The sequence below is a fragment of the Mya arenaria genome, chromosome 3, assembly GCF_026914265.1.
Source record: "Mya arenaria isolate MELC-2E11 chromosome 3, ASM2691426v1".
Lineage (NCBI taxonomy): Eukaryota > Metazoa > Mollusca > Bivalvia > Myida > Myidae > Mya > Mya arenaria.
Window position 1 is genome coordinate 51,334,804 of NC_069124.1, and position 23,821 is coordinate 51,358,624.

The 23,821-nt window shown below is 35.2% G+C and overlaps 2 protein-coding genes across 2 annotated transcripts; both read right to left on the minus strand.

Moving 5' to 3' along the window:
* Window positions 1-4,627: 4,627 nt before the first annotated feature.
* Window positions 4,628-13,851, minus strand: LOC128228339 (heat shock 70 kDa protein 12B-like). Its single transcript, XM_052939600.1, has 9 exons — window positions 13,822-13,851; window positions 13,397-13,450; window positions 9,345-9,376; window positions 8,995-9,114; window positions 7,726-7,878; window positions 7,357-7,575; window positions 6,685-6,808; window positions 6,085-6,200; window positions 4,628-6,043 (listed from the first exon to the last, which is right to left on the minus strand). Exons 4-9 carry the CDS (start codon window positions 9,019-9,021, stop codon window positions 6,026-6,028), a joined length of 657 nt encoding a protein of 218 aa, XP_052795560.1. The 5' UTR covers window positions 9,022-9,114; window positions 9,345-9,376; window positions 13,397-13,450; window positions 13,822-13,851; the 3' UTR covers window positions 4,628-6,025.
* LOC128226107 (heat shock 70 kDa protein 12A-like) lies at window positions 5,161-6,012 on the minus strand. Its single transcript, XM_052935999.1, has one exon. It carries the CDS (start codon window positions 6,010-6,012, stop codon window positions 5,161-5,163), a length of 852 nt encoding a protein of 283 aa, XP_052791959.1.
* Window positions 13,852-23,821: the final 9,970 nt, after the last annotated feature.

The window sequence follows — 23,821 nt, forward strand, 5'->3', positions numbered from 1 at the left end:
TATGACGTCAAGGCCGGCGTCTAAGAAACTTTCTTAAGACACCAGTGTATGTTTCTCCATGGCATGGATTTCTCTTTTGATAGAAGCTGTTAGTTCATCTGTGATGATTTGTGCGGTTCAGTTTACCTAATCTTTAAGGTATAACAACAGACAAACACCAAGTTGGCTCAAGTGGGGAGAGATAGATGGCAATTTGTTTGCATTACATGAAATGAAGCGTTTGCCAAATTATTTTTTATTGTAACTAATCAATTACATCATTGGCTATATAAGGTGCTGTTTCGTCTTGCTGTAACCAAAAAAGTGTACACTTATACTGAATTTCTGGATATACTTAACTCGCAGATGAAGACGCACTTAAACCCAAGGGAGATAAATCTCAATGTAAACAACACGAAAAATAAGCGAGTTAACAAACCTTGGTGGAACGAGGATTTGAGCGTTGAGTGGAAGGGTGTTTGCGTAAGCGAAAAATTATGGCTCAACTGTAAGATCAGATCTCAGAAAAACTTATTAAAAGCAATATTTATGAACAAAAGAAAACTATTTGACAAAAATGTTAAACGGAGAAAAAGGGCACACTGGCATGATGAACAAAGTAAATTATTAAAAGCTTGTGAAAACGCAAATAAGAGCGATTTTTGGAAAGACATAGGGAAGATTGGTATCGGGTCCGAGCGAAATAAATCTATTCCGATTGAAGTCTTGCTAGCGGACGGTTCGGTATCAACATTACCCCAAGACGTCTTAAACAAATGGAAGAACTCTTTTGAAAAGCTATACAATGTACCAAATATTAATAACGAACCTGTAGTTATACAAAATAACTTACATGAAAACACTTTGAACACTCGCTCACTGAACGATGGAAATCATATTTTGGAGATTGACAAAGCTGTGAATTCGTTAAACAAGAATAAAGCCCCCGGGAACGACGGTATACCAGCCGAGATGTTAAACAATAAATTGACTGTGTACTACTTACATGCCTTATTTAACGTCTGTTTTGACACAGGGACTGTTCCTAAAGCATGGACATACGGACTTATTACCCCAATCTTGAAAAAGAAAGACTCAGATAAACGTGACCCAGTTAACTACCGTGGAATTACAGTGACACCGGCAATTTACAAAGTATATTGCTCTGTATTAAATGATAGACTTACTAAATGGAGCGAACTAAACAATGCAGTATCTGACACTCAAAATGGTTTTCGGAAAAACAGAAGTACGATCGACCAGTTATCAACTTTAACTAGTATAATCGACGCTAGAAAAAAGACAAAGAAGGATACCTTTGTTGCATACGTTGACTTTTCCAAAGCCTATGACCGGATTAATAGAAGTAAGCTATGGGCTAAATTGGAAGGGAACTTCGGAATACACGGCAAAATGTTGACTGCTCTGAAGTCGATTTACAAATCGGTCAAATGTGCCGTGCGCGTGAACAACTATACAACCGATTGGGTTGACGTATCCACTGGCCTGAAACAGGGCTGTCTGGTTTCCACGACAATGTTCAACTTTTTTTTTAAATGACTGCAGCGAACTATTTGAGCATTCAAATAAAGGTGTTTTATTTAACGGCAAGATAATAAGTCACCTATTTTATGCGGATGATTTAGTGTTAATTGCCGAAAATGAAAACGATCTTCAATATTTGCTAGACATACTATCGCGATGGTGTTGCACAAACGACATGACCGTTAATATTGAGAAGAGCAAGGTTATGCACTTTAGAAATCCGTCTAGACAGAAAACACAGTTTAAGTTCAAATGTAGTAATAATGAATTGGAATGCGTAGAAAAATATCGTTACCTAGGACTACTACTAAACGACAGTCTCGATTATAATATCACTGCAAAATACGTTGCCCAGTCAGCTACACGAGCCCTTGGACTTATTATATCAAAATTTAAAGCCATGGGAGGCATGCCATTTAACGTTTTTACGAAACTTTACGACACAGTAGTCTGGCCAACCATCAGCTACGGTGCTGCGATATGGGGAACACGGGAATACGCCTGCATTAATGCCGTCCAGCATAGAGCCAGTCGCTTCTTCCTTGGATTAGGAAAATATACACCAAACGCCGCTGTGAATGGTGACATTGGATGGACCCCACCTCTTGTTAAACAATGGAAAGTTGTCATTTCCCATTGGGTCCGATTACCTAATATGGACAGTAATCGACTGAATAACTTTGTATATAAAGCAATATCTGGTTATAAGAAGTGTTGGACTCGTCCTGTAATGAATAAAGTGAAAGATATAGCTGACTATAACTTGGATATAAACGTTAAAATTCGTAGATCTGAACACTTTAGATTAATAGATACATGTCATACAACTATGCTTGACCAAATTCACAATCAATGGCGTAATGTTATAAATGTAAATACAAGCATACGACAGATAAATGGAGGCAACAAACTGCGGCTATACAGAACTTTTAAGCAAACATATAAAACAGAATACTATGTTCAGAGCCCATCTATTACCCGCCTTAACAGAAGTGCGTTAGCTAAATTTAGATGTGGAGTGGCGCCATTAAAACTCGAAACAGGCCGCTATGAATCACTCAATGTTGAACAAAGAACCTGTTTTAACTGTCATAACATAGTAGAAGATGAATGTCATGTTTTATTACATTGTCCTTTATATAATAATCTACGGCATTTACTGTTGTTAAAAGTTATTGATATTAATGATAATTTCAATTCATTATCGGATAACGAAAAACTTTCATTCCTTCTTTCAAATGAAACTATCGTTAAACACAGTGCCAAAACCTGTCATGATATCCTGAAACTCCGACGTCAGTATCTGTATAACAAGTAATTTAGTGTTTGTATGTTTTATTGCATGTTTTGTACAATAATGATTATTCTCACCTTATTTTTATTACTGAATATTTTAAGTTATATTGTATGTTTTAAAGTTGATATATTTTATTGTTTTTTATTGAGCAAATAGTCTCTCATAACTCCATGAGGAGTGGTTTTATACATTATTATTGCATGTTTTATCTGTATTTATCCCATGAATGTATAAAAGTGAGACTTGAATAAATTTTCTGTCTGTCTGTCTGTCTTATAAATTTCCTTCGTAATGCTGGCAATAATTCATTATTCAAAGCATTCAGGTATCGGCATTGATTAATGGTGTCCGCGTTGCCATCATCATCCCCAAAGAAAAAAGGCCCTATCATTCATTCAGAACTTAAGCCAGCCAAGGCTAACATTTTCAGCGTGCAAAGGTTTCACAATGTATTAATTTGGCTTTCCAGTTCCCCAATATCTGCAGTTTTTCTTGTTTACCTTGACATTGGAATAGAAATGGGCTTCGTCTGAAAACGAACATTATCAACAATGTCGTAGTTTGGCAAACGGCAGTCTGCTTGCACTGTTTATACTCTAAATGGTGGAAAGAGTGTATGGCGTGAGCTTAAATTTATACCCTTGCACCCACAAACACTTGTACAACTTGCTGAGTTGGTAATACCACCCTTCACCCACCGAACAGAGCTTTTAGGTGTTTCACCTATCAAAGCTTCCTCATTTGGCATGTAATTTGGCCATCCAGGATCGTTGTGTCGCCCGTCTTCTACCGACCCTGTATCTGTAAACTTTTGAATAATTCGATGTTTTTGTTTCTTGTTCAATTTTTCTAAATTTGATCTCTGAATCGTGCCACGACCTCATCGTTTTACACTTCTTTTATGTTTATAAAAAGCATTTCATCCCTCTACTTTGTATTGGTGTATAAATGAAATTTCTGCTTAAAGAAATACGAAAGTTGAAGGCGTTTCTAAAAGGGACATATAATATGAACCACTTCATATTTGTAATGTAAATAAATATTAAACTAAAATAAATATTTCGCAAATAATTTATTTATCAATATTTTGCTCCACCGATGGTGGCAGGTGTGGAGGGTTTTTAGACAAATTGTTTTGTTGTCTACTTCCTATCCCTAAGGCAGGGAAGTTTATCAAAATTCCCGGAGTCCGTGATGTTCTTGGTATTATTTATGTTACGGTTGGTGGTTTTCTCACTTGTTCTGTCAAAATTCTGCCCTGTCAAAGATCATCGCTGTCTAAGGTCCACTATGCGCCAGTCCTGCCGCGCACGGTAACAAGTTTAACAGGCCTGCTCCAAAGCCAAGCTTGTGTTGCTGAACCAGATAATCTACGGCCTGCTAGAGATTTCTCGGGTCAGTCACCACCAGAACCAGAGGAGCACCACGGAAGTGTCCCTCTGTAAAAGTTAGACTATGGAACAAGTTGCTAGACCAGAACACTTGATACAGCAGCGCTGTTCAGATACAAAACCATCTATCTTGATACGTTTGCAAATCGACAATTTTAAGAAGTTTATCATATTTTCGGTGCTCAAAGTGCAAGCTTTTTTTATTCATGCTTTTTGTTGATGACGACCTTTTAGTCGATATGTAGTCTTAAGGTAACGCAACGGGTAACTACAGACTGTACGATAATAAGTTGTATCAGTAATAGTATTAATTCTTATGAATAATCAATCCTCGTTCTAAAATAATTTGATTTGGTAAACTCTCGAATTCAAGAAATGAAAAAAAAGAAATTGGAATGATAAAGACTAATTTCTCTTTCAAATTATTACTTTGATTAAATTCCGATTAAAAATATAATATGTACTTACATGTACAAATGTAACACATTCATTCAAATAATTTGTAAAGAATATTTCAGACCAGAAACTGAATAAATATATAAAATTTAATACATGCATAATGTTCAAAATTGCAACAAAACTATTCTAAAGTTATTAGATATACAGTCACGTCTCATATTTCGGGCATACTAATTTGTTTTTCGTTATAGCAGTATTCAGCCTTACATGTATTTGCATTGATTTCCTTTTCAATCACTTTTCCTGGACTTTGGGGAACTTTGTCTAAAAGATAAGCTGTTGCCAACTATCATTTGTGAAGTCTTTCAACTGCTAATAATTATTTACCTTAATATGTATTTTGTTATGTTCACGAAATTTTTCACGCGCTTATAGCGGTCCTGTCAGCATGGTTTAAATAAAAAAAATATTGAGATTAATGAGGAAGTCAAAGTGTTGTCAAAATATATATCCAATTAAATAACGGTCACCAAAGTCATATTGGTCGAACTAGTCTAAGAACTTCATCTTGGCGTCTTTTATCACAATTCCATGTTCATCCCGGACTTTAACCTGTATTTCGGTCCCACCAAATATCAGCTTAACTTTGATTTTAAAGTTCCTGTTGCCGCCTGTGTCCATTTCCACAAGCAGTGAGCCAACATGCTGACAACCCTCATCGGTCACATACTCGGGATCTTCTTTTGAGCTTGCGAACACCTGCAGGGTAGCTTGCGTCTGCTTGGCTATAGTTGGATGATAGGTAATCTCTTTCATGCTTTGTCCGACAATTATCTCTTGTCCAATAGTTACATGCTTTTCAAAGATGTCATCGCAATACGCACGCCCACCAATCAAGATACGCTTCTGTTCTGAATGTAATCCTGGTTCGAAATGTTTCATTGTTGCGATACCATAGGTATACTTTGAAACTCTTGTTTGTATAGCAGCTGGATTGTGGCCAAACAACACGGCTCCTCTCATAACAGCAGTTCTTGGTTCTGTAGGCTCTACAACTTTATCCCCGAATTCAGCCTTCATTCTCGTTCGAAGGTATTTTGACTCTGAAAACCCGCCAACTAATACTATATAGTCAACATCTTCAAGCGCGTTAAGAAGGGATTGAGTTCTTTCGATAACTTGATCTATTGTTTCATCAAATATCCATTGTCCTTTGTCTTTTAAAATACGCATTTTACCCTGTTTTATTTTGATGTCTTCAGAGCAGCCTGCTTTCTGCAAAACATCATCGATACTTTCATGTTCTCCATAAATTTCATAAAGTCGCGGTGGAAACTTGACTATCAGTTGATCATTCTCTAAGTTATCAAATTTTCTTTTGGACATCTCAAAGTCGGCCATCATTTCCCAAAACTCATTCAAGTAGTTTTCTTTGAAATTTCTTACCGGTGTCGAACCAAAGATATCTTCGAGTAGTTTTATAAATTTTTTGTCTACATTTGTTCCACCAAACCTTCCACCTTCCGGTCCTTTTAACTCCTTTAAACCACCTTCTACAACTTTGTGGCATGTTATGTCCGCCGTACCACCTGGAAACAACACTTTTGGATTAGAAAATAAAACTCATGAAAAGCAATCCTTCGGGGACTCAAGCAACATCATACATTTGAAGAAATACCGTTACGCACGGTAAGTGCAATGTTGAAAAATTAAACAAAGCAGTATATGAATACTGAGCTATGCCAACCTTCATATATGTTAAGCAACATAGGGCAGGTAAGTTTTCAGCCTTAAGTTTTGTTCAAACCTAATTTTAAGGAAAGGAATGTGCATTTCTGGTGATTAAATGTTTAACAATCATGACGTGAGTTAAGAAATTTACCATCCACCATTTACGAGGAAAATTCAAAATTTTGGTTTTATTTAAAAATTTGTAATTTCTTTATGATTTTCATTGGTGAAAATGGCAATCTTATATATATTTGTTGAAAGGATAATTATATTTGCATTATCTTTGGCACTTTGGTGACACACACACATTTATATTTTTATAAGGAAATATCGTGCACTTACCGCCGAGATCAAGTATAATGTATCTCGTTCCTACTTTACCAACGCAAGGAAACGATTCCATGCAGTATACTGAAGCTGCTTCAGGTTCTAGCGCTAAAGAAAGCATTTCATCTAATATTCCAGCCTGAAAATTAGTTTACTACATGTATATACATAGACAAATGAGAAAGGGATACCCCTTAGTAAATAAACATAGGCTTGTTTCAGTGAAAAATAAGCCGCCGCAACCGGGAAATGAACTCCAATCGCTTGCCCATTGCCGTAGCCATTATATCACTGCTACTGCGACATATTCACTGCAAAACTGCTAATATACTTTTTTAGGCATCTTTTTCTAGCTCGTTACGTCGATTAATTTTCGCAAATTTAGATCACGACGTTGTATTTCTAACCTGGCTTTACCTTTATACCCGGAAACTGAGTAAATGACCTATATACTATAATCCATTCCGGAGACGATAAACAGCCAAACATGAAGTAGTCATGTCCCAGCAAATCTAAGAGGGTATTAGCAATAGGTCGGCAATCCAGCGATCCAGGAAAGACTCCCGCTTGCGGTGGTAAATAATTTTACTTTAATACAACAGAGCTATTGGGATTGTTTTTGCAATGATTGTAAATAAAAAAAAGCAAAAAGGTGGTATGTCTGAAATATCAAATTATCACTATAACCTTTATAGCTGCATTCCTCATAAACTGCTTTGCGGAATCATTCCATATTGCTGGCACTGTAAGAACCCAATGTATGTCACTCTCGCGAATGCCACTGTCTCGCTTGTCGAGATCTTCTTGAAGCTTGTTTTTAATGAATCCTATTGCATTGGCGAAAACATCAATGGCGGGCATTTCTATTTTCTCTTGAATATCTTTCACCGGTGTATTTTCTTTAAGCTAAAGAATACAATCGGTAACAGTTTAAACATGGTATCATTCTACAATGCAACCGATGATATTTTATTCAAATATTATAATTTTTAGACTCATGCACTGCTTTCGCTGATATTTGGAAGTTATCTGTAAAATTGTTCAAATGTAACATACCTCCTTTGATTGAAAAAGCGTCATTTTGAAATCCGTAAACAGGTACCATTCCCTATGGTTGTCTCGGCTTAATAGTTTTTCATATTTGTTTTGTGCTTCGTAGCCAAACGAATGAAACTTTTTGTTCTGGTCAAATAGTACCATTGTTGGAACCTGGCAATAGAAATATCAAAAACCCTTATTAAGGAAGTTTAGTTAACCATGTACATTCAAGATCTTAAAACCTCAACTCTATTGTACTATAAACACAACTATTTTCAAAGGAAACAAGTGACTTTGTAATTGATATTTTCAAAGAAGCAAACCTTCAACCATACTTTACATATTTGGCAATGGAACCCTACATGTTGTCATCTATCAGACTTGTTCAAATGATACAATGTCCAGTTTCAAAAATAATTTGTTATCATTGGGAACGATGTATGCCCTACGACGGGATAAAAACGCTTTAAAAAATCATTGAGCCGGAATGTTCTGATAAAATGCGCATGTCCTCTTGTAAGTCAAGCTTCACATACGGTTTCAGTGTATTCAAGCCGCTGTGATATAGTTTCTGCGAAGTAGCACGGACACGATTGGACTTATATTACACTATTAAAGAATTAAAGGGCCAAATCTCTGGGAAAAATCATCTAACAGGAACGTGCTGATAATAGCACATCTACTCTTGTAAGTCAAGCATTCCATAAAGTTGCATTGAATTCAAGACTGAAGTTGCTGAGAAATAACCCGGGCACGATTAGTGGTACGGACTGGCGGAATGACGGACGGACGGATAAATGGAGGAAACGGCTACTGGGGGCTCCCTCGAACTCTTTTTGGGATAATGATAACGACACAATGCTAAGATTTAACAGACCCTGAGAGACGCATAACGTACCAACAACACAGACAAACCATACATACGTAAGAAATATATTTATGTTGGATATTTGTTTAAAGTCTATTAACTTCGTTAGTATTTTGTTTACCATGACTTATTTATGTAATCTTTATCCACCGGATAAATACCAAACTATAATATATCACAAGTACACAAGTAGTGATTCATGTTGGGATATGCGTGTGGATTTGATCGCGTAAACCGGCCTTATGTTTGTACGTGTAAATGCATATGTTGTATGTTGACTTTTTGGCGTTGTGTGTCCATTAATGGATAAACATAAGAATCAATCTAGTATATCTATAGTTTGGTATTCATTCTCGTGCCTCTGTCGTTTCCATTGTAGTACAAGTTAAGTGTCAACATATTATCAAGTAATAACGTACCTTTGAGGACCCTTCATCGGTGGTCATTGTGAACACGCGTTTATGATCGTTTTGCCAGGAGAATGCATAGCCCGTGTATGCGGTACCGAAGTCAATTGCAGCACATAACAACGCGGACCTCTTTTATCGGAAAAAGAACAAACGGTACATAAACCTTCATTTGTCAGTCTGTCCTTTCCGTGACTGCGATTGAAATGTAATGATTTCATAAAGTACGAAGTTTTAATGTTTTAGCATCATATTAGAAGCACTACTTATATATATAGAAATGCATTAGACTTAATATTGTTTGCAATTCGTTTTACTATTCTAACACTCTGCTATATACCTACTCAAACATCTATACTTACACATGAATCTGTTCTATTTCCTAGCCCGTCACCTGATAAATAAAGCATACCATGAGTTAGAAATTAAAATAGTATGGATTAAGTTACTTTGTATACCAAAACCCTTTGGAGAAATAATACATTTCTTATAGATTTGCTCTTTCTCGTCCGTTCTGCCGACGGTCACAAACTCTTGCGTCGCGTGCACCTCCAAAATTATAAGCGAGAGTGATGGAGCTTAACATGCTAGACCGCATGAGAAGTTGTGCATATGCGGTTGTACGTGTGGCTGTACCTTTCAGTGCGGAGTTATGACCATTGACTTAGTTGAAAAATAACATATAGAGCATGCACTCTTGTCAGTGGCGGGTCCAGGTTTCTCAGTTAGGGGGGGGGCGTAACTTCTGAAATTGAATTCTGTTGGCCGCTAAGGCCCACATGTGGTTTCATGGAATTCAGGGGGTCAGAGGCCTTCGCGACGGCCTCAAGCTCTTAAACTATTGCATGTGTTTACTATGGAACGCCGGGGCTCAATGCTTCTTGCGCAATGCGTTATGCAAATGCTATATATTTCGCATAAAGCATTAAGCGTTTTGCAAAAAACATTAAGCATTATGCAAAAAGCATGAAGTATTTCGCATTTCGCAAGAAGCATTGCGCCCCGGCGTTCCATAGCTTGAACTGCGAGAGACACTTTGTAACGTAGTAACGCCGTTAAGCTGATCGTCACCTCCCTATAGATCAAGTTTTTTCCCCGCATAAATTGAAAGACCTTGGTAAAATTGAAAAAGTAATTCATACAGTTATAAGGCAAACTTTAATGTTTGTTCAGTGAGACCGAGTGAAAGTGACTTCTCAGGGTTAATACATTCAACACAATGTCGAATAAAACCAGAACATATTTCATTAAAATAACTGTTGTGTCCGATATTCCCCGCATGTACTTCAGCCGTCCGATATTCACTACAAAACTACGCATGTGTCCGATTGAACGGCGTTTTACTTCCTGCGTATAGCCGTAAAAACGGAGGATAGCCAAACGCTAACACATTCTACTGAATACGTCATAATAGATAATTTCATCGATAAGAGCGTTCCACAACGTCTCGGACCAATTATGTTTCGTAAGAGTCCAATGTGGCCAAATAGATGTTCGATACAACCACGGTAAATCGAGATCTATTTTTTTTTTGTGGAGCAAATCATAACCTTAAAAGCTATCTACAATGATGGAACGATATTAATAATTTATACATATACTTGGAAAATTTTAGGGGGGGGGGGCGCCGGGTCCGCCCCCTCCCCCTGGACCCGCCTATGCTTGTGTCGTGTATATTTCCAAAAGAATATAAGTCAGAGTCATAAAATATACAGAAATGTAACCATTATGTGAAGTTGAGCAACTGGGCCCGTTTATCAATGGATTTCTGAGTCGTATCTTCAAAAACCTTAAATCGGTATAAACGTAAGAAATGGCAACACGTTAAATTATTTTAACTATGTCTGCATTTTAATTACTGGTTAAAGCTTAATTAGCACAAATATTTAGCAAAATAACGAATCTGACCCTAAAATAATTTTGATTTACCAATAAATAACTAAGATTTACGAAACGGGCCTCTGCTGGTGTTTTGTAAACTGCTTCGCTCAAAAAGTGCACAGTTATGGCCATTGCATTCGTTAACATATGACCAAAATACCATACACTTTCGTGTCGGACATATCTCCAAATGTATGAGGACCGGATGCAGGAAACTCTATAGCAATATTTATCATTAATCATTATGTGAGCCAGGCGTAAACGTGAAACTGACTCCAACAAGAGTTGATTCATGGCAATTGACAAAGTTAAAAATTGCATATAAAATATGGAATCTTGTGTCAACCCTATTTTTATAAATATATGAGCCAGGGTCATGTTACTTTAGACGAATTTAAACAAGCATTTGTACATCTGGGATTTTGTTTGTGGCTATGCCCAGCAGAGTTAATGCCCTCGAGATTTAAGACTTAAAAATAGGCCAATATAAATAAAGTCATAAACCTTCAAACAGATGTTAGTATGCATGTGATGTTAGTCTTTGTGTACATTTGTGCACCTGGGCTCAATGTCAACTTTTACTGTTTCTTACAAGTTTTTACTTCATAGGTGATGCCAAAATTGAGTTTCGTTGTACCGCATACAGCCTTCTCGAGTTCCGAGTACTCCGGTAAACCCCGGTAATAGTGCGTTTGAAAACAAGGATTTCAGCCTCAAAAAGCTCATCATAAACGCTTATTTTTCATCATTAAGACCAGATGAATAAAACCTTGGTCATATATATCCCCCTCCTCCTTCATTATCTTGGCCATAAAACTGAGTTCAAGCGCATCCGTGGACGGTAACTAGCAATGGCTAATCGTAAATGGACGGTAATCTATGCGATATTATTTGAATAATTTAGTTTTCTAACTCATTTAATATTGTTTTATGTTTCCTGTCAACATTATAAACATTAGAAAAGGGACAAGGTCCGCACATTTCATCAATTTTTTACTACGATAGAAACACACTTAGTCACTATTGATGGAAAGAATGCTTTAATTTAGTTGCTTTGTTGCTTTGTGAGGTTGTACACGCAAACTGGTTTAAACCCCCAGTAAATTTACAGTTTACTGACCGTTCCAAGGCGGTACCTAACAATCCTTGATAAACAGACCAAGTTTATTTTATATTGTATATATTATAAGTTGATCTCTTGGCCTGAGAACTCAAAACAGGTTTCTTGTACATTGTAATTCATAACATAAATAAAAAAAATCAACTCCACAAACAACTCAGTGTATAAACTATATATATATATATATATATATATATATATATATATATATATATATATATATATATAGTTTATACACTGAGTTGTTTGTGGAGTTATGTGCTGTTCAACGTTTCTTGTTTGCAATTTTTTGTTTTTGCGAGATATGTCTTTGGCGTTTACCATGTGCCACTAAACGGGGTTTATGTTTAAACTTTTCGCTACTGAGCTTGTTTCTGTAGTTTTTCATATAAATATTGCTGTTTATTTATTGCGTTCGCCATACTGATCATGTATACTGTATTAGTTTTTCGGCTTCAAACAGACTGTTCTTGCAATAATTTATAGCAATTTCAGATTTTCTGAGAAATACGGAGGATTATCAAACTGTTATTGCAATTATTTATAGCAATTTCAGATTTTCGGAAAAAACGGAGTATTATCAAACTGTTCTTGCTATTATTTATAGCAATTTTGGAGAAATACGGACTATCATCAGCTGAATAACATCTGTGATAATGTTATTTTTTCACTGCAATCTTAAAAGAGAAATAATTAATTTTAAGAACTACTTCAATTTAATTGTGTTAACTTCCCTTTGATGAAAAGTGAGTACTTAACTTTATGAAAAAAATAAATATTTAAACTATTCTTAAACTGTCTGACTTTGTCATACGAACTTCCATGAAAATTCAGACATCAATTAAATGATTAATAAAGTAAAATAACTCACAATAAGTAATCTAAAACAAGTTATATTACAGATACCCACAATTTTGTAAGTCAAGCAATTTTTGTCGAGCGATTGGGTACCCAAGTTGATCTCTTGGCCTGAGAACTCAAAACAGGTTTCTTGTACATTGTGATTCATAACGTAGATAAAAAATCAACTGTTCGTGTTAGTTTGCAAACAACAATTTTTACTATCTTTAAAATATTATTCATGATATTTATATTCGAAAAAGCCACTATGATATATAGAAAAGACGCACAATTTAAGCGACAAAACGAATTGATTACCTTTAGAGATATTTGCTAACATTTAAATATGTGTAATTTCATAACTCATAACTCCGTGGTACATATAAAAAGTTAAATATTTGTATACTATTGCCATAACTGATTAATCATTAATTTGACATAATTTAATATCTCCATCCATGGTGGAAATAAAGATCAGGTGAGTAGTTGAATTGAGGTAATATATTTATTTATCTATATATATTATAAATGTGTACATGTGTCACGTTTATTTTTCATTCTTGCTAAACTTACTCGTCTCAGCTTCTGTTCTGGGGTGAAGGTGGATTCTTCCTGGTACATAGGCAACTGGAAAAGAATGGTTTTGTTATGACTTGTCCAAACATCTGTTTTAAATGTAATAAATTTGAAGACATATACTATTTTCACTTATTTTTGATATCTTACATAAAGGCTTTTTTATTGAACGATAAAAATAAAAATTTAATTATGAATGTTCTTTGCTTTTACATATACTTGTAAAGTGCCACCTACTAATGTGCTATGCAAATGCACTTTGTGAGATTTGTCGAATCATAGAATCTGGTCGTGTTATCATTATATAAACATTGTTACGAAAGTTTGTAAAGATTGGGTGAGAACTGTTAAAGGCGCGGAGAAAACAACACCATCGAGCGAGCCATACGATCTGGTAAAACCACGCACAAACATTAACTCACCTTGGTGAGATATGGAACCATCGGGGGCATTCTCATCTGCACAAAAAGGTCGAATATTATATAAACAAAATCAACAAATGATGAAAATTGCAATCTAAACAATAGAAATTGGCGAGAGAGAGACAGAGAGAGAGAGAGACACAGAGAGAGAGAGAGAGAGAGAGAGAGAGAGGGAGGGAGGGAGGGAGGGAGGGAGAGAGAGAGAGAGAGAGAGAGAGAGAGAGAGCCACTGAATGTACGTAAGGTAATTCATCGCAAAAAGATATCGGCTCTGAAATGTGTAAATAATATAATAATGAATAATAACCTTGAAATCTTCTAATACATCTTTCTTTAAAACAATGAAAGAGACAATTAAAACACTTTAAAAGAGTAACATAATCACATTTTTGGCGGCAGCATAATCCACCCATGGCCGATATTCCTTATAGGCTGAAAAATATAAAATAATAGGGGAAGCTTTTAAAAAATAAACCTGTACTCACCACAGAATAAGAATGTTTTTATTTGGCCCGTATTTAATACACATAAATCAAACTAATGTTTGCAAGTGAACTTAGCATTTTAAGGTTTTGAAGTATTGAATGATCGGTGATTTAAATCTTCACCAATCCATCAAAAGAATATAAAATAAAATGAAACATTTATAGGCTGTTGGTCGACTTTATAACAGCTATACACTAATGTTTGAACTATGTCAAAGCTTCCGTCTGTCTGTCTGTCTGTCTGTCAGTCAACGCCTGCTTTTTGGCATGTTGACAAAAGCAATTTAGATATGTTGTAATTGTATGCTCTTCTGCGAAGAAAGTACGATCGAAATTGCCATTTATCTTATCCATTAACCTGCAGTGATCTTTACTATAGCAACTATATGTTTTGTAGTTTTCCTAAAAAGTATGATTTGGTATTCCTTAAAAGTATGATTCCTGCCATTAAAATTATATTCAAAAATGGACATTCTAGCGTCTGTCTAATGTTTTTAGGGCTATTAAACATTTTGCTTCGGTGAAATCAATTCCGGCTCTGCAATGTATTACCCTCTTTAATACTTACTTTTGTTATTCTTTTGTAAATTTATTATATTCTTCTTGAATATGACCTGTAATCCAGTTGTTTCCTGAAACAACCTTTTTTTCGACCAAAACCTTTTTAATTGTATGTAATATTTATGCTACTTTAATTTATATATATTATCATATTTTTACAGAATTTCCGCGATTACTTGCATGACTCGGCGATTATCAGTTTTGCGGTCAGGTCCGATCATCTATTTTCGTTTGACGGCCTGCTTGTGGAAGGTTCGCAGGGGAATTCTTATTTCGCTTTTAAAATGGTAATTGCCGAAATCATGGAGTGCAGTATTAAATACATAATCACAATGTCTAGATCTGTTCAAACAGAAATTTATCATCTCAATTTTAAAGGTAGGCAAACATGAACGCTAATTAAGAAAGTATCCTTATTATCGATAACCATTTTAGACAAACATGGTGGCGTTTGTAATTCACCATTGACATTGGAAAACAAACAAACAAACAAACAAAAGAAGTGGTAAGTTTGTACACTGTACATATATTTCGTCATCAAGAATACAAGATATTTGTTAAGTTAAGAACAGGAAAATGTTCTACTTGTTGCAAGTTCACTTTAATTAACTGAACTGTGTAATGGAAGACATGGAAATAAAGAGTGTCAGTGATTCGTACAAAACAAGTTTGGATAGACTTCTTGGGGATTTTTCCGCTTAAAATTGACGTGTTATTATTCACAAAGAATTGAATAGATTAAAAAAATAAGCAGCACAATGTTGTTTTTTTCGACTTGGTTTACTTAAAAAACAACAACTATATTTAATTTGAGAGTAAGTTTACTCATCGTCAGCAAGTTGAAGATTAAAGGAATACAACTAGAGTTGAATTAAACTTTGAAAATCATATTAGTAAATATACACAATAATAAACAGCATATTGAAGAGGTTAATACATGGCGTCTCGGGCCTCTATGAGACACCTGGTCCAATTATCATGCAAAAACCCGGCTTAACCATGTATCAACCTTTTAATGATTCCGTTGCCAAAATAACCAATCCCAGATACAATTGTTACAATAATTCGGAATAGAAACGATAAATATAACTATAGTCCAAATTCAAAAACATGACGCAACTATTCCTATTTCAGGGGGGTGGGGGTACAAACAATCTGAATCTGCAACGAATCTGCAACGGTTTAAGTGAGGATTTTGAATATGATCTGCAATATGGCGTCCGTTAAGTAGTTATCACCCGTTCAATGTGTCGCAAAGATTACTATTATTTATAAATGCTTGTCAAATTTCATTTAGCTCAGATGACAAAACGATATTAAACTGCTATCACCACACAATTAGGTGTGTAAACCAAAACAGTTCGACCATGAACGCTCTTGTATAAGAAAGCGATAGGAAAATAAGATACCACATTTGAATAATGTTGAAAGAGAAAACCAATTCAAAAAAGTATGTGTTTTGAGCTAAAATGACGTGTAAAGTATCAAAATCTCACTTCCCACATTTGTAAATACAGACTAGTCGAAGGTTTTACTTCGATAACTTTTTTATTCTGTAACCTAATAGCTTGAAATAAAAAAACCGGGCGTAACATTGAAATTGGAGAGCCGAATGCGCGCACTTATGTTTTGGAAGTGTATAGTTTATAGTACTTACCGGGCGAAAACAGGATCCAAAAATCCTACTTTTTTAATGTTTCGCCGCCATCTTGCAGCTCAGATTTAATATCCCCACTTAAACCGTTGAAAATTTGAAATACTTGTTCCCTCCATGTATTTGCCTTCATTGTTCACAGTACGTAACGAAACGGCATATATATTTTAATCTCTAAGAAAACAGTTTGATAACACAAATTGAAAGTTTTGAAATTAAAGCGAGTACATTTGCATATATATATATGAAAATCTACAAAAAAATCCTGTAGTCAAAATTTTAACCATAAACCCCGTTTAATGGCACAGGGTCAACGCAAATGACATAGAACACAAAAACAAACACTCGTTGATCAGGAATCTAAAACAAGAGTACAAAACTCCACAAACAACACACTGCATATATAATATACAAAGCTAGGGGTGTGTTAAAAGGATTATTAGGTACCGCATTGGGACGTTCAGTAAAATGTAAATTTACTGGGATGCTTACCTAGTTTTTGTGCACAACCTAATTCTTATCCCAATTATCCAGAATAAAGTTAAAACTCATATGGTCAATTTGATCAAAGTATGCATTTACTTGATGAAACTTAATAATAATAATAATAATATTTATATGAAAAACTACAGAGACAAGCTAAATAGCCGAATGTCTAAACACAAGCCCCGTTTGATGACACAGGGTAAACGCCAAAACAAATAATAATTAAGTAATTATAGGTAAACCCCAAGTACTTCTATGATTCGGGATCCCAACTCTATCTGCAGACGAAGGAATACAATTCAGAGTACCTAATCAAAAAACTTTTCAAAGATATCATGCAGTATATGTTTGAAACTATAAAAGTCCCACACAGTCTGCCATAGCAAATACAAGGTTTAAAATTGTGTGATATTAGAGTTTCATAATGAAAAGTATTATTGTACTAACTCTGGGATTAAACAGATAAAACATTACTAAAAACAAACAAAAACACAATATATATTGGCTAAAAATAAGAAATAAGTTTATGCGTTGATGGACGGCCAGTATGCCAGTTGTAAAAAAATATTTACGAGGGTGTCAATCTCATATTCAGTATATAGTTTTGAAATCGAATAAATGTACTTTCCACTCATAGTGGTTTACTATTCACGTCTCCAATTCTAATTCGAACATGTCATGGCTAACCCTACTTTGTCAGTAGCAACACATAAATACTTATCTTTTGTTTAAGTGTTTTAACAACTGAGTTGTTAGAGTAAACATCAAAATACATAAAAACTCTAAAACACCGATTCCTTTCTACTGGAGAGACACCTTAAATTTTAATACTAAACCTTGAGGTTTCTGATTGATTCTGGTTCGGAACTTTCCGTATTTAGTAACTTACATGTATAAATTATTATATTCGTTTGTTACTGAGAATGTTCATTTCAACAATTTGTTTTATTATTAAATATTTACTACTGACATCACCGACATCCAATAAACAAGTAACATTTCGCTCAAACCAAACTTTGTCTGCACAGGTAAATACCCAGATAAATAAGATCGCTTTTTATATATACACATGTAATATAAGCATTTGATATTTGTCATGTAAATTTTAATATTGCTATGGATCTAGACTAGAATATTATAAATCATTTTGTTGCAGGGGAAGAACTTGATCGCGCGAAACCTGATATGATCTAGCGTAGGACGAAAGACACATTTATCCCATCTATTCAGTGATATATCATCAGTTGCACATTCATCTGATGAAATGAAATATGAAGCGTTATTTGTATGTGACATGTATCGGAGTAAGTATTGGAAAATATATGCTGTAGCAGCTGGTCTAAACAGTTGAGGTCTTATTCGCCGTAAAGAGCTACACAAAATGTCCTCGCCCCATTTATGTACTCGTCTGAAATGTGCCGCAGCGAGCCGCTTAGGGACTAACTGGTGCGAGGTCCATGTCATTTAACTCGGTCACTTGTTGTGTCAAACACACTGAATACACATGAAGTAAACATGAGTATCACAAAAGTTTCGAGTGACTTCTCATACATAAACGAAGATTTTGTTCGTATATCATAACTGAAGGTAGATGTCTTTATTTTTGCAGTTGACATTTTAAACAAGATGTAAAGAGGTTATATTCCCTTTTTGATAGTAACATGACATAAAGTACAATCCTAATGATTAATAATGAGCGGAGTGAGCATAGTGAACGAGCCCTTTTTAGTAATTCATAATTTATTTCAGGCCATCCAACAGAATACAACCTCACTGGCTGAAACATTGTCAATGTTTAATCTGACACCGGTAGTGTATCGAATGAGTGGCAGTAGGCGGACATTTAAACGACCGCCAAAGTTAGAATTCTTAATGATTAAGCTTTTTTCTTAAAGATTGCCTCTCTGATATTTCCTTGGCTGAAAAATTGTAGGTTCTAAAAGTAGAAAGGATACTTAGATGATATCCAGAAAGAATCATTACATAAACACTATTATGACTCTTTACAAATAATGCTTTTAAATAGTGGCATCATATCCGGTAAGATGACATTATAATTAGATTTTGTTGTATATTTATGAGGTCATTATCTGTTTAATTCTGCACCATCACATACTCACATATTTTATTTCTATTTTTTGTCCCTGAATCAGCTGATCTAGCATCAATGCGTTCAATGTAGTCATATAAGATAACAAATCACAATTGTTTGGAAAATTGCAGGAAATTTTGTTTTTTCTGGAAGCGTTGGTAAAGCATAAACATCAATTCCGAACGTAAATATGAAATCTGCGATCTGCTAGTCAGCTGTCTTATATTATTTATTTTTTTACATTTACGCAAAATAATCTGAGAAAGATTCAATGGTGGTAAGATAAAAAGATAATAAATGCCATACAATGTATATAGAATATATTAAGTGTCTAGGTAATAGTTCATTACTAACAAATCAAAAACTCGTTTAAATGTGCAACAGCGCTGATGGAAAATGAATAAAGTTGATAATTATCCGCAGAGTAGTAATATACAGGTTACGCCCATTCTTCTTGTTACCGTTCGAGTATTGTCCAAATAATTGTACGTATGTACGTAGACGGATTATTTTTCGAATTCTTTCTATAGAAAATTCTTTAGGGATTAAAAGAATCCCATATTGAACGTCTGCTATTTAAGACAGCGCATATACAGTGTGTGTATACGACGTGATTAATTGCGTCATAAATGTTACATCGGAGGGCAACATTTTGCTTCGAATTAATATTTTAAACAAAGATAACTTTAATATTTGTTCCCACGGGAATGCAAATTGATGTTAAGTTGTATGTTCAAAGCATCCACTCGGTCATTGAACTACCCAATGCCAACTGCGTAACAGGTTTGCACAGATTTTGGACATCGATGTAACACTTGGCATACTATAACCTGTGCAATGTTCAAAATATTAAGTGCAGTGTCAACTATATCACAATTTTGACTCGTTATGCCCTGCAAGGTAATGTTAGAGTAATAAACGGCATCAGTGCCAATCAATAATACAACTGTTTCAATCTTTGTTTTGAAAACGGCTGCTGAGGCCCCAGGAAAGCCAGAGAATGGATTCATGGGTCGTCCGTGTAATCCTAAATCAATTACTTAAAGGCGAATTCTCCGCTCGCATTTAACTTCGAAGTCGAGATAGAAAAGAATGTTCAAAGAGTTGAACTTTCATGGGCGCGGCCATCTTGGATCACTACTGTCCTTGCGAAACACATGAAGGCCAAATACGCTTTCATCCACTGTCTCAGTTTTTCGTTGTCTTACTAGCGCAAACATTACAATATATCACAAAGTTGAAAGGCATTGGAAGGTTGCCACCACTATAGTTTTTATTCCAGAATTGAGACGAAGCAATGCCCATTTATAATGCGGAAAGTATAAACCTTCGTACAATGTAGTATCGGTAAAATTATGCAAACTATTTTGCTTAAACATCGCAAGCACGTATCACTGAAGAGTGTTCTTGAATGGAGGATGCGGGAGGCTAACGATAGGGCGATACATAACACGTGACTACTTGTCACGGCTGATAAGCCCCGCTTTAGATGTGAACGGTTCAACCCACAGAATAAGAGCTCTAGGGGTGAATCAGTTCAACCCACAGATCCATAAAATATTTTATGTCAGTCTAAAATTTTATAAATGAATCATGGCGCAGTCTGCGCCCCTTACGGAGCCGAACATTCGCGCTATTACCATGGTTTGATTGAGAGTTTAGTTTCTTAAAACACTTCGACAAACCTTTTCACCATAAAATGACCGTGGGGAAACTGTCAAAATACTTTTTTCGAAACAGATTTGTCGAACTGTTTGATGAAAAAAATACCTTATTAAACTCCGGTGAAGAAACAAAGACGGGGCTCTATAAGCTCTTTGAAATTTTCTATGTTTCTTTAAAATAATGTAGTCAAAAAAAAGTTCTCTTTGTCTTAAGTCTTCATTTGACGGCCATCGTCTTTGCCAAGACAGAACGATGAGACCTAATCAAATAAGTACATTGACGGGGAGCTCCGATCATCCGAGTATCCAGGGATAAACCGGATAAATATATTGTCTTCGGATGTATACTGTTTAACGTATTATATTTTGCAACATCATTCAGATATAATGTGCACTCATACACTGCTCATAAAAAAGAATTTAATTAACGATATTATTTCTGTATCTAACTGTGATGAAAAATTCGTACTTCTGAAGTTAATAAGTCTGTTCTTTAATCGCTTAAACACATCTATCTATAGCAATACCATTTTACTTTACAGGGTGATTTATAGTTCTCTGCCTGTTACAGGCAAAAATAATACAAATCAGTTTTATATCACCTTTTGATAGATAGATAGATTAGAGTCTTGTATGATATGTATAAACTTACCCTTACAACATCAGTTACAATAAACTTGGTCAAAAAGTCCGTTTTGCAAGAAATGTTCTACATGACGTCCCTTTTCTGCATTTATGACGTCAATGCTTCGTTCGAAATTTCTTATGACATCAGTGCATGCTTCTCTAAAAATGGCATGAGTTTCTCTTTTGATGAAAGCTTCTAGGTCATCAGTGGTGATTCGTGCAGGTTAGTGTACCTTGTCTTTAAGATATTCCCAAAGGAAAACGTCAAGTGAGCTCAAGTCGTGATGGTTGGATGGCCATATACATTCTGTATTCAATGAATGGATGTTTTAGTCAAATGTTTTTGCAACCTGTCAATATAATCATTGGTTGTATTGGGTGCTGTTTCGACTCACTGAAACCACATTATTCGAAAATTGATAGATTTCCTTCTAACACTGCCAATAATGTATTCTTTAAATTATCCAGGTTTCGACATTGATTAATGGTGTCCACCTTTCATCATCATCCTCAGAGTAGAAAGGCCCTATAATTCATTCAGTACTTTAGGCAGACAAGGCTAATTTTTTAAGCGTGCAAGGGTTTCGCAATGTAATAATAGTCCTCGGCAATTAGAAAGCAAAGGGCCTCGTCTAAAGAAGACCATACATCAACAATTGTAGCAAATAGCATGAATGCATTGTCTTTACTCGAAATGGTTGAAACAGTGTATGGCTCGAGCTCAAATTCATACCAACCACTCCACAAACTTAAATACATCTAGCTGAGTAGGTAATATCACCTAACAACAGACAAAAAGACCTTACAGGTATTTAACCTATCAAATCTTCCTCATTTTGCGTTGACCTTGGTCATCCATGGTCATTATGTCGCATGTTTTCAACCGACCCTGTATCTTTAAACCTTTGAATTATTAGATGCATTTGTTTCTTGTTCAATTGTTCTAAATCTGGTCACTCCTTTTTCATGGTTCTAATATCTGGATAGCACCATCTGGAAAACTTTGCCCAAAAAGAAATTACGTCATCATCTTATCGTTTTACCCCCCATGTTTATAAATTAACATTTCGTCCCCCTACAATGTATTGGTGTATAAATAAAAAACTGCTTAATGCAATACGAAAGAATACGACGAAGACGTTTCTAGAGGGGACATGCTATGAAACACCTCAAATATGTAATCTATATCAGTATCAATCTAAAATAAATATTTTGCAAATAATATATCGATCAATGGTTTGCTCTTCCATTAGCGACGTGTGTCAAGCACACACAGGGACTTAAGGCAAATGGTTTTGTTGTCAGATACCATGCTAAGCGCAGGGTTATTTGTCAAACAAGGTATTCTAGGCATCAAAAGTTCTCTTATTAAAGATAATCCGGGCAAATTTATTTAACGATTGGTGGTTTGTCAATCGATTCTGTAAAAATGCCGCTTGTCGGAAAACACCCGCTTTACTATGTCCCTATTCGCCCGTTCCCTTATATATTTGCATATTCCGGTCCGGTTATAATCTGACAATGCAAGCTCCAATGCCAAGGTGGTTATACTGAACCAAATAACCTATTGCCTGCGAGTGTTTTCATGCATATTCCAATCACAAACAACTCAAAAGGAACACCACGGAAGTCTTTCTCTTGTATAATTAAACTAAGTTGCTAGACCAGAAATAATCTCTGAAGTTATCAGTTGCTGTTTTGTACACTTCTATTCACAATGTACTATTTCCAGATGAATACCATTTTATAACAAGCTTTGATAAAATGTTTACACTTTTTAATGTTTTGTTTAACCATTGGAAAACAACAAACATCATTGTTAGATATGGTTTAAATATTCGTCTTATTTTTTGGTTTATGCCGGTATTTAACGCTTTAACCACAAGTTAAGTTAGGCGGTTAACTCAAAGCGGACGTATATTCACTGAAATTCGTACGTTTTGATCGGCTGACGGCTTATCGTGTGATAGAAAAGTCGCTCCAATGTCACTTTTAAGTACAGTTCATATATTATGCGTTATGAAGCTTTGTTGATTTTTCGTCCTTAGTTCGTAATCCAAGAAATACAAAAAACGTAGTCTACTAGTATCTATTAGAAAGTACAATTGATAAAAGTTGACCGACTTTTCGGTGCTTATATTGCAAGGCTTTTTAATTCGTAACATAGCAAATGTTTCACGATTGTTTAAGGCGACACGTATTTACCATTGCAGGGCACTGCAGGTTATAAAAATAAAAAAACTATAAGAATAAGTTGTATCAGTAATAATACTGAGTTGATAGGATTGTATTTACCTGCGTTCATAAATCAATAGGTTTGCAACTACAAGATGTGAAAAAAAGAGAAATTTGATCGAAAAAGATGGAAATTGTCAATTTTATTGAATTCCGATTACACAGGTTACATGCATGTAAACGTATAAAGGCAACA